At 51.8% G+C, this 13,077-nt stretch overlaps 6 protein-coding genes across 6 annotated transcripts; 3 read left to right on the top strand and 3 right to left on the bottom strand.

Moving 5' to 3' along the window:
- Positions 1–1,121: 1,121 nt before the first annotated feature.
- Positions 1,122–2,193, top strand: BJX67DRAFT_297867 (OPI10 family protein). The gene has a single exon (XM_071026924.1). It carries the CDS (start codon positions 1,319–1,321, stop codon positions 1,994–1,996), a length of 678 nt encoding a protein of 225 aa, XP_070881304.1. The 5' UTR covers positions 1,122–1,318; the 3' UTR covers positions 1,997–2,193.
- On the bottom strand, positions 2,106–3,281 carry BJX67DRAFT_297872 (type 1 glutamine amidotransferase). Its single transcript, XM_071026925.1, has 3 exons — positions 2,878–3,281; positions 2,575–2,801; positions 2,106–2,503 (listed from the first exon to the last, which is right to left on the bottom strand). The coding sequence occupies exons 1-3, from the start codon at positions 3,119–3,121 to the stop codon at positions 2,216–2,218; spliced, it is 759 nt and encodes a 252-aa protein (XP_070881303.1). The 5' UTR covers positions 3,122–3,281; the 3' UTR covers positions 2,106–2,215.
- A 550-nt stretch (positions 3,282–3,831) lies between these two features.
- On the bottom strand, positions 3,832–5,954 carry BJX67DRAFT_297827 (putative MFS multidrug transporter). Its single transcript, XM_071026922.1, has 2 exons — positions 4,103–5,954; positions 3,832–4,046 (listed from the first exon to the last, which is right to left on the bottom strand). Exons 1-2 carry the CDS (start codon positions 5,832–5,834, stop codon positions 3,928–3,930), a joined length of 1,851 nt encoding a protein of 616 aa, XP_070881302.1. The 5' UTR covers positions 5,835–5,954; the 3' UTR covers positions 3,832–3,927.
- A 654-nt stretch (positions 5,955–6,608) lies between these two features.
- BJX67DRAFT_297834 (Zn(II)2Cys6 transcription factor domain-containing protein) lies at positions 6,609–8,869 on the top strand. Its single transcript, XM_071026923.1, has 4 exons — positions 6,609–7,304; positions 7,354–8,048; positions 8,105–8,269; positions 8,321–8,869. The coding sequence occupies exons 1-4, from the start codon at positions 6,714–6,716 to the stop codon at positions 8,676–8,678; spliced, it is 1,809 nt and encodes a 602-aa protein (XP_070881301.1). The 5' UTR covers positions 6,609–6,713; the 3' UTR covers positions 8,679–8,869.
- A 51-nt stretch (positions 8,870–8,920) lies between these two features.
- On the top strand, positions 8,921–10,493 carry BJX67DRAFT_297810 (WD40 repeat domain-containing protein). Its single transcript, XM_071026921.1, has 2 exons — positions 8,921–9,330; positions 9,388–10,493. Exons 1-2 carry the CDS (start codon positions 9,086–9,088, stop codon positions 10,466–10,468), a joined length of 1,326 nt encoding a protein of 441 aa, XP_070881300.1. The 5' UTR covers positions 8,921–9,085; the 3' UTR covers positions 10,469–10,493.
- On the bottom strand, positions 10,493–12,952 carry dbp7 (putative ATP-dependent RNA helicase). Its single transcript, XM_071026920.1, has one exon. It carries the CDS (start codon positions 12,882–12,884, stop codon positions 10,518–10,520), a length of 2,367 nt encoding a protein of 788 aa, XP_070881299.1. The 5' UTR covers positions 12,885–12,952; the 3' UTR covers positions 10,493–10,517.
- Between the last annotated feature and the right edge of the window lie 125 nt (positions 12,953–13,077).

Here is a 13,077-nt window from a genome sequence, read left to right as displayed (position 1 = left end):
GGCCTCTTAAAGGGCACGCTGAAACCGCTTTGCAAGCATCGCGAGTGCGAGTGCAAGTGCGAGTTTGTGAGCAGGGGCAGATGCTGGTAGTGATATGCAATCATCAAGGAGCATTCTTCAGGTTCAACCAAGTCATCTTTGATTCCTGAAGAAGCGCAAGAGCCGACATCAGCATCACATTACTGGAGTAGTGTTCACGTAATTACTTACTTACGTTGGGCCTGGCAAATCATCATCTGACATAGGCCCAATAAGCAGCATTCATGACGTGCATTGCTGATGCTCTTGCAGCAGATCTTCGGTATCGAGTACGCAAGCTGCCACCATGCCTTGTTGGCTCTACGGCACCAAGTGCTAGCAGTATCAACAGAAGCAGGGATCCCAAACATGAGAGGCGGATGACAAACCAGACCATGTATGAAGACTGCTGCCGGTATAAATTCCAGGGACAAGGATGGACGGACGCTGCTTCACCACGCGGTATGTAACAGGAAGCGTATCTTCAGCTTCTTGCTTGATAGTGGCGCAGATCGCCATATCAAGAATTCAGAGGGGCAGGCGCCCGCTTCTGTGAAGGCCACGGTGGGTGCCGTAGTTCTTCTGGCTTCTAAGTCTTGGGTGGAAAGTTTACAGAATGTATAAGGTACGTCCTCTTCGTCGTCCGCTCGCGCGGCCCAGGTTGACATCGCAACAGGGCGGATATGACATTTGTAGTAGGTTTCTTCACCAGTTTCTCTCAGAGCTGCGTCATGATGAGATTAACCAGCATTCCTTCCACCTTTTGGAAGGAACCACTCGGCCGTTTCGACGTTCTTGATCAAGCAGACTTATTTTCCCCCTGCGAGAGGTCAAATAGAATATCACCACAGCTTCCAACGAACTGTTCCGATGCATATTTGTGTGTAGTGAAGGCCGAAACAGCCATATCACCAAAAACCAAATCGTCAATACCAAGGATTTCCGGACGTGATGGAGATGAGGTTGACAGACAGAAGAGATTCTCTCGAAAAGGGAAAACAGCCACGGGACATATGGCATCAGTGGTCTCTATGGCCACCCGCAACAGCCCTTATCGATAAGGGCAATGCACGATGCCGTCACCAAGCTCTTTGTTCTCTGAGGTTCCATGAAACGGCCAGAACCTCCAAGAATTCGAGAACATCGCAGCAGCTCGATTCCTAAAATGCAAGCAATTCGCGCCTCGTGACTATAATATACCAAACTACAAGGCCAATACCTACATACCTACAAACAATCCATGTGAAAATCTACCTTGATACGCCTCAATTCCGCGATCCTCTACATCTACCCCACAATAATGTTCTCGATCATCCTCCCGGGCCGCCCGTGCCTTACAGACATCGTTGCAATAGACCCCCAACCAACCGGCCAAGCGACAAAATTCGCCTTCAAATTCCCACTCACCCCGTACTTCTCCGAAATCGTCGTCTTCTTCCTCCCCGGAACCGTCCTCCCGCAAGACACAGCAGCCGCAATCTACATCCAATACCCCGACGCGGAGTTCCAATTCATCGGCGCCCTCGCGAACGAGACACCGTCGGCTGTGTTTAAGGTCACCCCGCCGCGGCGCACAGAGGCACAGGATGAAGACCAGATGCTAGATGATGCGTCGGCGGCAGGGAATGCCGCGAATAGTAGTCCCGCTGTGACGCTGGGGATATCGATTGAGCCGGTGCAGGTTGTTGCGCCGCAGGTTGCTGCGCTGGAGGCTGAGAGTGGTAATAATAAATCTGGTGGGAGTACGGAACTTGTGCGGCAGACGCAGCAGAAGGGGATTAGTACGAAGGTGCTTGCGCAGCGGATTATTGGGAATGCGTTTAATTTCCTCGCGAGCTTTGCCGGGTCGGATCCGTCCGGGGGAGGGCAGGAGGTTGTGCCGCTGAAGGCGTTCCAGGACTGGTGGACCAAATTTGAGAGGAGGGTGAATGTTGATCCGACGTTCTTGGAGAGGGAGGATCCTAGAGCGAGTGGTTGACTCTTGATCAGCTTGAGAAAACTTGGGTGGGCGTTCGTGAAGCGTGGAGATCTGAGGTTCGTTCGGGCGTTTTATGCATATTATGCTGTTGTGTTTAGATACCATTCCTTCAGCAGACTCCGGCTTATGGCCCGGGTTGACATCAAATCACAGTATTCTGCATAATCTATGGATTGAGCAGTCTATGTATGGCGTAGAGATGATCCTCGGACCCATAATCTACTCTAACAGGAATTTCAAGAACGCCACACCAATAGGAATCCCGTCATGCGGGTTGCCCGCCCTGCGCAATGCATCTTCAGCCTGGTCTTTATCAAACACACCCGCCTTGGCGCGGGCAGTCACAATCTCAGTCATGATATCCCCCCTAAACTCCGGATGGCCTTGAACCGCAATGAATTTCCCAGGCAGGTACATCCCTTGGACCTCGCAGCGAGGCGAGCTACCGAGGGGGATGACATTAGGAGGGTACGAGAAGACAATATCTCGGTGCATTTGTTGGATTTTCTTGAGAGCTATTAGCGATCATCATCTTATGCATACAGGCGAGCATATGATAAAAGGGCATGAGGGCTTACAAGCGTCTCGACACCAAATATCTCCTTCCCCTTTTCTGTCAAATCAACATCGCAGACAGCAATCTCCCATCCGGCGTTGTTCCGGCCGACCTTGACGCCCAGGGCACGACCGATGATCTGGTGCCCGAAGCAAATCCCCAGAAGCCTCACGCGAGAATCCTCAAGAGCCTTTCTCGTGAACTCAACCAGTTTGAGAATCCAGGGGTGATCTTCGAAGGAGTTGTGTTCTGGCACGCTCATTAGCACTGACTCCTACACTTTACAGATACTGCATGACAATTAGAATAAAATCAGATGGCATACTCGACCCTGTCAAAAGGAGCGCATCCACATCCTCCAGATTCGGATACTCCTGTGCCGTCACGACATCGAACCGGGAGATGTCAAGTCCCGATTGCGGATCCAGCTGGTCAGGTCGGTTCAAGGCATGTGCACTCTCCTCCAGCAGCTTCTTGAATACACCATGATACCCGGGACCATATTTGGCATTGGTTTTTTCCATTGGGGTGTCGCATTCTAGCACTGCGATGCGAAGTGGGGGGCGCATTGTGAGTCACACTCGGAGTTAATTGTTCCAAGTTTTTGAAGCTTAATTGAGAATACGGGGTCAGAAACAGAGGTATATATCTAGGCCAAGCAGAATGAAGTAAATACTAGGATATGGAAGCGCAGGACAAGCATGGGGATGAATCAAGGTCGAGGACGCCCTATCAGGCGGGGTTTGCCGCTCGGGTAACGCATTCGTTTAGTAACCATCAGCTCGGCTCCAGGCCTCGGTCACCGTGGGGAACGGATCCGATGCATACCAAACTTTACGATGTTTGATGGATGGCACTAATACTAGTTCCTGTCATGGGATTCCCATGCACCTCGGTGATACCAGCACTGGTAAACCCTGTGCGGAAGCGACAGCTCTCACTCCTCCCATATCTCCGGTCCAGGAAACTACCCGACTCGTGTCCCGCTGTCTCGTTTAAGGAAGGCACCATGGAAGGACTACGCCTGCCTTTTGGTTTGAGCCCTCGCCCTGCCCCTAAAAGGGAAGGCACGACTCAGAACCACCTTGGAAGGTCCCTTGGGGGGAAAGAGCGGTGGTCTCCGAGATCTGGTAGTAGTCCCGAGATATTTAATGCCGCTACTGAGTACTCAGTAGGCATGTGAAAAGATTGCTTAAAACTATCGTAAGTTTAGAAGTAAAAGCAGTTTTACCCGAAAGATTATTATATACTTGCTGACTTTTATATGACACTTTTCTTCTATGCCAAACTTTTGAATCACACGTCTTCGCTAACTGAAATGCAATCTGTAGATCATACGAGAGAATCGCCGTACTGTGAAGGCGGACTTACCGGTTCAGGCCTTCTCACCAAGGCGAGGGAGTCGAACCCCAACATGCAGAACGAACATAATAGCAGCCCATATAGCAGACGAGAAGAAGGTCAGGCGGAGCGCTACCGCGTAAGAATCAATCACTGGAGAAGCGGTTAGTGCCATCTCGTTATGGGCGTAGGGAAGAAATAGCGCGTACCTTGGCTCCGGTGGAGGGGATCAAGATTCGCGATGGCATGGACGGACTTTCGAACAAGCTGAATCACGATATCCCTGTCAGGTTCTGTCACCTTCTCCTCCAATTGGTAGCGGAGGGTATTCTGAAAGATCCAGCTACTAGCCGACACACCCATCACGGATCCTAGATTTCTGAAAAGTCCCATTGTTGTCGTGGCCACAGCCTGCTCATCCTGATCGCTGGTGGCTAGGATAGCGACCGTTACGGATGGGTTAGAGAACCCTAAACCAAGACTTGTAACGGAGACACACATCATGGCAACTATATCGGGGGTGTGGGCACCAACTGTGGTTGCAGCAAGACCCCCTAGGATGAGAAGGATGCAGCCAAGAACAATTGTTGGCTTGAGTCGTCTTGACCAAGTCACCAGGAATCCAGTTGCGACGCTGGAAATCGTCGAAGCCAAGGTAGTTGAGACAAGGTTGAGACCTGACTCCGTTGCACTCGCCAATTTGACCGCCTGGAAGTACAACGGGGCATTGAAAATGACGGTGTTCCATGCCATGTTTGCGAAAAAGTTTCCAAAGATGAGACCCGCGCGGGGGTTCTGGGACAGCAAATAGGTTGGCATGGCCGCTCGTTCCACCCGTCTCTCATATAAAATGAAGACCAGACCTAAGACGAAAGACAGAACCAAAGACGAGATAACCAGGGGATGAGACCAGCGGAAGACATTACCGCCCAGATTAAGTCCCATGATCAACGCAGTAACGGCAATAATCAATAACGCCGAGCCCACAAGATCAATGCTCTTGATTAACTGTGAGAAGGTCTTTCTGTCGTGGACCTGTGTCTGTAGACCAAGTTCGGCTGGGGTAGTAAAGGCCGCGATCAGGAAGTAGAGAAAGATAAATGGCAGTTGCACGAAGAACGCACCTCTCCATCCAACTTGATCGCAGAGGTATCCACCGAAAGCGATGCCCAAGCAACCACCGACACCGAGGCAGAGGTTGATATAGGATTGGTAGATGCCACGATACTCGATTCGGACCAAATCGCTGGATAGAATCATGCCCATAGAAAAGACTCCTCCAGCGCCGAGGCCACAGAACGCACGAGCAGCAATGAAACTTCCGATGCTTTGCGCCATCCCACACCATGCGGTAGTTACGAAAAAGACGACAACCGAGAACAGATAGACAGGTCTTCGACCAAAAGTATCCGACACGCGTCCAAAGAGAGGCATAAAGGCGGTCGATGTCAACAAGAACGCCGTGGAAAGCCACGAAGCTGAATTTGACGCGTGGAAGTGAGATGTGATGACAGGATGACTTGAAGCCATCAAAGTTGCGTCGAAGAATCCGATAATGTACCCAAACAGAACACCGCCGAAAATGAGCCAGAATCTCGTGGGAGTCACATGCAGAAACCGCGCGGCGTAGTCAGATTTGGGCTCAGTTCGAGGGCCTCCAGCCTCCGAATCGTGTGGTAGGTATTTGTTTGCAGACGCAGCAGAGAGAACCCTTTCCAGGCTCGTGTCTACCTCTGGTGCTTGGGCTACAGTGACGCTACCGAGACCGAGATAAGCCGCATCTTCGTCAGGCGAAGAACTGGTTGCATCGGCTGTCGATGTGGTTTCGCCTGCCTTGCCGGTGTACGGCTGGTGTCGCGTTGAGGCATCCTTCAGCAAGGGAGTGGACTCGGTAACATCAGGTTGAGAAGATTTGTCTTCTGGAAATTGAGAGACAGTCATGCTAGGGAAGCGCAGAGAGTGAACCGTTGACCCAACAGAATCACAGATCAATCAAGTCCAAGAAGAGAGGGAACGATGGCCGAGGGGCGAAAGAGAAAAGTTGAAAGCAAAAGAAGAGGGAAGCGGGGAGAGTTGATCTGATAAGCAACGAGGGGTGCTCTGTTCAAGTGACTCAGGGGAGAAACTATGGAAAGACTTGCGGGTGGCACTAATGCAGGCGATGGAGCAGCCTGAGCAAAGATGGGGTTAATTGCAATATCGCAGGTTTTTTCCTGTCACGTCAAAGGTCCACCCACCTTCGCGCTCTCTGCAGGGCATGTCTCCAACTCGGTCAGACCTCTGGACTCGGCGTCTCGATCAGCAGCGGAGGAGGCGACCTCGCTAAGCCCACCTGCCAGATCCACTCTACTGTCGAGCAGTTGACCTCCATGATCTTCCAAGGTTGTATCTGACAGTGGCCGTTTCCGTGAGTCAAGCAGTCTTCTGGCGGCCAAGATCGGCTGCTCCCACGGGCCATCTCCGTTCCGGGTTTAGCTCATTCGCCCTTGGAACTTCAGGGTCAGCGCCTCTGAATCCTGCGAAAATCTCCAATCCAGCACCAACCCGCATGAACCAGCAGTCCATCTGCAGTAACTGATTTAATGAATTGGCTCGATCGCGTTTTTTCATTTTGCCTATGAGATGCAGGAAAGGTCAACCGGCCTAGACCCCACAAGAGCCTCAATGCTGGTAGTCAGTCTCAAGGGTATGCACTCTGTACGCAACCACCAACTGCATCGAACACGAGACCGCGGCGCTGGTGTTATACGCTAGAAATCGCTGTCATGGCAGGTACAGGCAGCTTTTCTGGGTAACAACCTCAAACTCAACGAGCTCGGGATGGAGTCTGCTACCGACAGCCCTGTCTTGCTCGCATCAGATTCGGATGGCGCAAACTTGAACACTCCGTTGACGGTGACTCGTATGTCGGGAAGTGATGCCGACCGTGAAAGTGATGCCCCGATAAAAAAACAGAGGCGAGTTCGTACAGGATGCTTCACCTGTCGGGATCGTCACCTCAAGTGCGACGAAGCACTCGGTCAATGTCAGAACTGTCGAAAATCAGGCAGGATTTGCAGACGAGGTGTCCGGCTCAATTTTGTTGATACTCAGGTCGCAGCGCCTCCAACCTACATTCAGCCGCCTGCAGGGTATCGTGTAACATTCCGAGATGACTCGAGGGCCATAGCCTCGGAGTATGTCGACGGCATCGAAAGGTATCCTCCTGAAGAAGAGCCTTCGTTGGAAGTTCAGGGCAACCAAATACATAGGGCTGGCTCGTCGGAAGAGAACGTGCCAATTCCGCTCTTCAAATCTTCAGGGCCTGTCCACCGTCATCTCTCTTTCGATGACCCCACGAAAGTGTCACACATGCAAGTATTCGTCGAAAATATTGGCCCGTGGATGGACGTACTGGATGATATGAATCATGTGAGTCGCCTCTATTAGCGACGATTGGTGCTGTGTCTAATATTTGAAGTTTACACGCATTCTACCATTCCATGCCCTGCGGGAGCCTATGCTATACGCTGCTTTTGCCGCTTGCGCAGGGAACTCCGTTTCATCCTCAGACGAGGGAATGCGCCTTTATAGTACCGCAGTTCGGATACTGTCGGAATCTATAGCTGATCCCCTCCGCGATTCGGCCCTATGTGCAGTAGCTGCGATCATTATCGAAGTCGCCGAATCATTGGTCTTAGGTCCAGTTGAGTGCGCCAACCGCATCCGAGGTGAAAGTATAGCGAGATCGTTGATTAGAGAATGCCAATGGTCCACCCACACACAGGGTCTTGGTAAAGCGTGTTCCTGGATCAGTATAGTTATGGAGCTGCTCAATGGTTTGACGTTCCACCGCACACTAGCCTCGGATCCCGATACTTGGGGAGTCGACATGAACCTCGCTCAAGCTCACCATTGTGTCAACAGTAATGAAGAATTATGGACTCAACGCATGATTTACATCTGCGCCAAAATTTCAGACTTCTGGGCAGTCTCTCATCCGCAGCGATGTGACCAACGTGGCGGTGACGCTGAATTCAACCGGCGACTCCAGGAATGGAACTTGTACAATGAATGGTGCGAAAGCTGGATAAATTCGGTCCCAAAATCGATGTTGCCACTGGGTCAACTACAGCCATGGCAGATTGCTTCCCAACCTGTTTTCCCTCAAGTATGGTACGTCCTACCCCGCCATGATCGGGAATGTGGCTGTTCCTAACGTCTCGCGATAGGATACTTGGACGTTCCGCAGTCCTGGCCCAGCTGCTCTATCATGTCTCTCGAATTATGCTCATCAAGGCAAATCCAGTGCCCTTTGAATGCATCACAGAGATGCAGCAAGAGGATCAACATCATGCCTACCAAGTTTGTGGTATCATCGCAAACGAAAGGAGCCTGTGTGTATCCTCTCTAAAACTTTCTCTGCGAACACAAGCTAATCCGATCAGGGGAATACCAATTTTCTCGCCGCAGTTGCTTGCAGTTGCTGCAGAAAGTATTATTGATAGGAGAGCCCAACAAGAAGTCCTTCAGACACTTGATAAGATCATGCATGAAAACGGTTTGAAGACCGACCAACTTAAACGAAGACTTCAAGACACATGGGGCTGGGGCTCTTATCAGGGCCACCAGTCGGTTCCTAGTGCCGCGAATACCGCGATGGTGTCCAACGATCTCAATTCAAGCCACACTTTTTCTGAGGCTGGGATACAAGCTGTAACCACCGACCCTGTGCTCGATTATGGCGACTCGTTGGAAAGTCATTCTTACCTGGATCACCATTTTACTTCCTACCATGGATTGTAAGAGATTGGCAGTGACAAATGCCGCTGCTTCGATATATTTGAATATTTATTACTCCTTCTCATCTGCCCTGATATAAGCACTGATTACTGCGGCGTTTTGGGGAATCGACATGTACTTATACCCCGGGTTGAATTTTATGGAATGCATCACTTGACGTTTGTATAATTGATAACCCAAATATCATTGCTACCTAAGATAATCAGCGAAAAGTTGCCTCTCTTTAGGCTGTGTTTTGCAGTGTGGCGCCAAGATCCCGCTCCTCCACCAAAACAGCCCCATCATCTTTTCCCTTCGCTCCCAACTCCAACAACCAAGAAACGGGAGCCATATCAAGCCGTCAAACAATGTAATAACCCCACATCATAATATATTACATCTCTTGCTTCAATTCCGAACTCACTGCTCCAATGAGCACCCCAAGCCAGCCGCCCGCAACCCCCACGTACGTCCTCCGCGGCCATGCCTCACCTATTCATGCACTGCAAATCTTCGACAACAACCTCCGACTAGTCTCTGGGGATGCAGACGGGTGGATCGTCGTCTGGGACCTCATCTTCAAACGACCGGTAGCGGTATGGAAGGCACACGAAGGCGCCGTCCTTGAAGTCAAAGGATTCACCCTCGGGAATGGCTGCTTGACCGAAGTCTTTACGTATGTCGCCCCGGCGGTACCCCGACCCATATCTAGAATCCACTAATGCCATGACAGACACGGAAGAGATCACAAATTACGCGTTTGGAGGTTCCGAGTTCTGGACGAGGAGATTCTATCGAAGAGGCTCCCTGTTGATGAGAATGGCTCGTCAAGCAAGGGTCAGATTCAAACTAAGCCCTGGCTCATCCATTCCCTCCCCGTGAACGCATTGAATTTTTGCGCGTTCTCTATGCTTTCCCTCAGCGGCATCAGTTCTCCCAACCCAGTGCCCGGGGAAGAAGGGAAAGGCGAAATTCCACCTTCATCAGCCCTCATTGCTGTCCCGAACGCGCTAGACTCGGGTGCTATCGACCTCTTCCAATTACCAAGAGAGCGGAGAATTTGTACAATCCCGACAGATCCCACCGTTAAAACTGGTATGGTTATGGCTGCTCATTTAATCGCGTCTTCAGGGCCAAACGACCTCTACGTAGCCTCTGCGTATGAAGACGGCCATGTAATGGTCTTCGGATGCCGAGCGGCGTTTCGACGGAAGGAGATTTCAGGTGATGGGAGTAATGGTGGGGACTGGAGGTGGGAGAAACTTTACTCATCCCGACCTCATTCGCAGCCTGCGTTGTCGATTGACGTTGCTCCGTCCGAAGAGTACTTTCTCTCATCGTCTGCTGATGCGATACTTGCCAAACACCCTATTCCGAAGTTTGGATCGTCAAGTTTGCCGAGTGAGACGCCGTTGAAGAGTGTCCATACGAAACATGCTGGGCAGCAAGGACTCAGTATTCGATCAGATGGGAAGATCTTTGCGGCGGCCGGTTGGGATTCTCGGGTACGCGTTTATTCGTGTAAGACGATGAAGGAACTCGCCGTGTTGAAATGGCATAAAGAGGGGTGTTATGCCGTTGCGTTTGCGGACGTATCATCCTCGTCTCCAACGGATTCTCAGGTCCAAATTACGGACCAGTATCAACCCCTAGAAGGAGAAGGGAGCCGTGACGGGGGAACGGTCTTACAGGGCAACGAAAAAGACTATTCACTTGCTCAAGTCCAACGTCAGCGAAGCCAGAAAGTACAAAACACACACTGGCTGACCGCGGGCTCGAAAGACGGAAAGATCTCGTTGTGGGATATCTATTGAGTCATGCATCGCTATTTACAGATATGCAAGCAACCGCTTTATTCATGGACTACGCGAGATTGAACTCGCTCGCTCCAGCCATCTGCTCCTTCATCTTGGCTCGCATCTTCTGCGCCGCAAGGTTCGTGTCTGTTGCAGTGGGAACATCATCATCATCGCCACCACGACCATTATAGCCCGACTCGGCTTTTCTCTTCTTTCCGCCGGTTGATTTCCGCTCCGCTTTGAAATCCTTCTTCGTATCTTCCTTTCCAGGCCGAAGACCCGGGACGTTGATCTTCCCTGGCCGGTCACGCAAGGCAAAGCTCTTCGCCAGGTGCCCCAGGTGAAGTTCCTTGATATTGAAAATATGTCGCTCATTCGCGACGTGGGTAGCATAAGCCCGGATATGAGACTGGTACGCGCGTCGGGCCAGCTCAAGATACTCGGGATTCTCCAGCGCCCATCGTTCGAGTTCCAACTGCCATTCCGTCGCTTTATCATCCCAATCTTTATTTTGAGACTCGATATTTCCGCCGAACCCACGTTTCAGCATCTCATCCGCTGTTGTCCGGGTTAATGCCTTCCCGCCGTCACGATAGCCGCGCTTCAGAATATCGACATAGTTCTCTTCACACCCGGGGAGGAGGAAGATGTGTGCGCGACCATCGCGTCCAAGACGCGCGGTACGTCCGATACGATGGAGGTGTTCGTCAGCGCTAAATGCCGGATCGTATTCGACGACGAGGTCGACGTTGGGGAGATCGAGGCCACGGGATGCGACGTCGGTACAGATTAGCACGGAGGGTTCGCGGTTCTTGGCGAATGAGGAGAGCGTGGATGTTCGGACGTGTTGAGGGAGGGAGCCGTGGAGCTTGTACATCGTCACCACGTTGGAGGGGTTCGAGAATGCGGTTGCGGGTGCGATTGTCCCGGCGGCGGAGGCAGGTGTTGGCTTCTCTTTTGCGTCTTCGGTGTCACTGGATTCTTCGCTCCCTTCCCCTTTCTCAGCTCCGTCCTCTTCGCCTTGTATCTTCCTGGTGAAGACTTCGAAATGGAAATTGACTGAGTCGGCGCAGGAGACAAATATGATGGCTTTCATAACGGATCCCTTTCGCATGAACGTTCGCTTCATGTAGGCTGTGAGCGTAACGAGTCGGAGCTTCGACGCGACAACAGCGTAGGACTGCTTGAGTTGCGCAGGCACTCTGAAGGCAACATCCTCGTCGTCGTCGGTCTTTTTATCCCCGTCCTCGTCAGCAGGATCAGCCTTGATATGAACCGCATCTTTCAGACTAATCTCTCCCAACTTCTGCACATTCATCTTCAATGTAGCCGAGCATAGAATCGTCGCTCTCTTCGTAGGAACGCCCGGTATCCGACTCGGCCGTTGTCGTGCATCAAGCTTGTTAATGATCCCCTGAAGCTCCTGCTCGAATCCCAGCTCCATCAACCGATCCCCCTCGTCCAGCACCAACCACCTTACGTTACTGACATCCAGGGCTTGCGTATTCTCAAGATGATCCGCCAACCGCCCCGGCGTCGCAACAAGGATATTCAACCCCTTCCTCAATCTGGCCTTCTCAGACTTCTTCTTCTCACCACCAATCACTGTTCCCGCAACAATCCAATGCGCACACCGTAGCAATCCCTCCAGAACAACCGAGATCTGCTTACACAACTCTCTCGTCGGCGCAAGAATAATCGCAAACAACCCACTATCCCGATGAACGTTCAACTCCCCCTTGTCATCTCCCTCCTTCTTCGCCCTAGAGAGATCCATAATCCTCTGCACAAGCGGCAAAAGATACGCCAGTGTCTTCCCAGACCCAGTCTCAGCTTGGATAAACGCATCCGACTCCTCCTTCAGCAGCTGCGAGATCGACGCCTTCTGAATCGCCGTCGGCGCCTTGAGTTCCAACTTCGTAAGCAAATGTGCCCCCAGTGTCGCTGACAAGCCCAAATTCGTAAACGTATCAAGTCCATCGATCAGCGGTGCGTTCGTCGGCTTCGCGTCTTCAACGGCTTCGCCCTTCCCTTCTCCACCTTCCTCAACAGCATTCCTGGGCCGCGGATTCTTCGAGAATAACGACGACACAACCTGTCCGGAATGTTGTTTCCTTCCTCCCCCTCCTCCTCCTTCACTTTGCTGTCCTCCCCGCCTGTGAAACCCACCCTCCCCATCAACCCTCTGTCTCTTCGCCGGGCGATCGCCCCCGGAGATCTGTATACGATTCGGATTCCGCTCGTTACCGTTACCGTTATTCTTTTCTCCGTCTCCGTCTCCGCCTGCGCCCCTCTTCGGATTCTTCGCCCGGTGCTGAGCGATCTTCTTCACGCTAAGCCGGTCGCGCCACGTTCCGCCCTTGATTTTGGTCTCGGGGGCGATGACGCTGCTTGGTAGGGCAAAGTTTAGAAGCATGCCGTCGTCCGCCATTTTGAACGAAGAGTTGTTGAGCAGGGACTGCTCGGACTGCTGGTTCGTTAGGCTTGGTCGTCTGGCGGGATGATGGGATGAGATGATGCGGGAGGGAAATTTTCGCGGGCCGATGTTTCGCCGAGCCCTCCTTCTCTGCCCTATTTTCTTTTTTAGGAAGAGGTTCTATGTCCGGAAACAAGGATGGTAAGGG

Source organism: Aspergillus lucknowensis, assembly GCF_044049455.1.
Source record: "Aspergillus lucknowensis strain CBS 449.75 chromosome Unknown BJX67scaffold_69, whole genome shotgun sequence".
In the NCBI taxonomy this organism is placed as follows: domain Eukaryota; kingdom Fungi; phylum Ascomycota; class Eurotiomycetes; order Eurotiales; family Aspergillaceae; genus Aspergillus; species Aspergillus lucknowensis.
This window is presented reverse-complemented; position numbering and strand designations above follow the sequence as displayed.

Bases quoted from the DNA above. Each gene is read 5' to 3' on its own strand.
- BJX67DRAFT_297867 (XM_071026924.1), top strand. From the start codon at position 1,319: ATGTTCTCGATCATCCTCCCGGGCCGCCCGTGCCTTACAGACATCGTT.
- BJX67DRAFT_297872 (XM_071026925.1), bottom strand. From the start codon at position 3,121: ATGCGCCCCCCACTTCGCATCGCAGTGCTAGAATGCGACACCCCAATG. The intron at 2,802-2,877 runs GTATGCCATCTG...TGAGCGTGCCAG, and splicing joins GCTCCTTTTGACAGGGTCGA to AACACAACTCCTTCGAAGAT. The intron at 2,504-2,574 runs GTAAGCCCTCAT...ATAGCTCTCAAG, and splicing joins TATTTGGTGTCGAGACGCTT to AAAATCCAACAAATGCACCG.
- BJX67DRAFT_297827 (XM_071026922.1), bottom strand. From the start codon at position 5,834: ATGACTGTCTCTCAATTTCCAGAAGACAAATCTTCTCAACCTGATGTT. The intron at 4,047-4,102 runs GTACGCGCTATT...CCGCTTCTCCAG, and splicing joins TCCCCTCCACCGGAGCCAAG to TGATTGATTCTTACGCGGTA.
- BJX67DRAFT_297834 (XM_071026923.1), top strand. From the start codon at position 6,714: ATGGAGTCTGCTACCGACAGCCCTGTCTTGCTCGCATCAGATTCGGAT. The intron at 7,305-7,353 runs GTGAGTCGCCTC...TAATATTTGAAG, and splicing joins TACTGGATGATATGAATCAT to TTTACACGCATTCTACCATT. The intron at 8,270-8,320 runs GTGTGTATCCTC...TAATCCGATCAG, and splicing joins ATCGCAAACGAAAGGAGCCT to GGGAATACCAATTTTCTCGC.
- BJX67DRAFT_297810 (XM_071026921.1), top strand. From the start codon at position 9,086: ATGAGCACCCCAAGCCAGCCGCCCGCAACCCCCACGTACGTCCTCCGC. The intron at 9,331-9,387 runs GTATGTCGCCCC...ATGCCATGACAG, and splicing joins TGCTTGACCGAAGTCTTTAC to ACACGGAAGAGATCACAAAT.
- dbp7 (XM_071026920.1), bottom strand. From the start codon at position 12,884: ATGGCGGACGACGGCATGCTTCTAAACTTTGCCCTACCAAGCAGCGTC.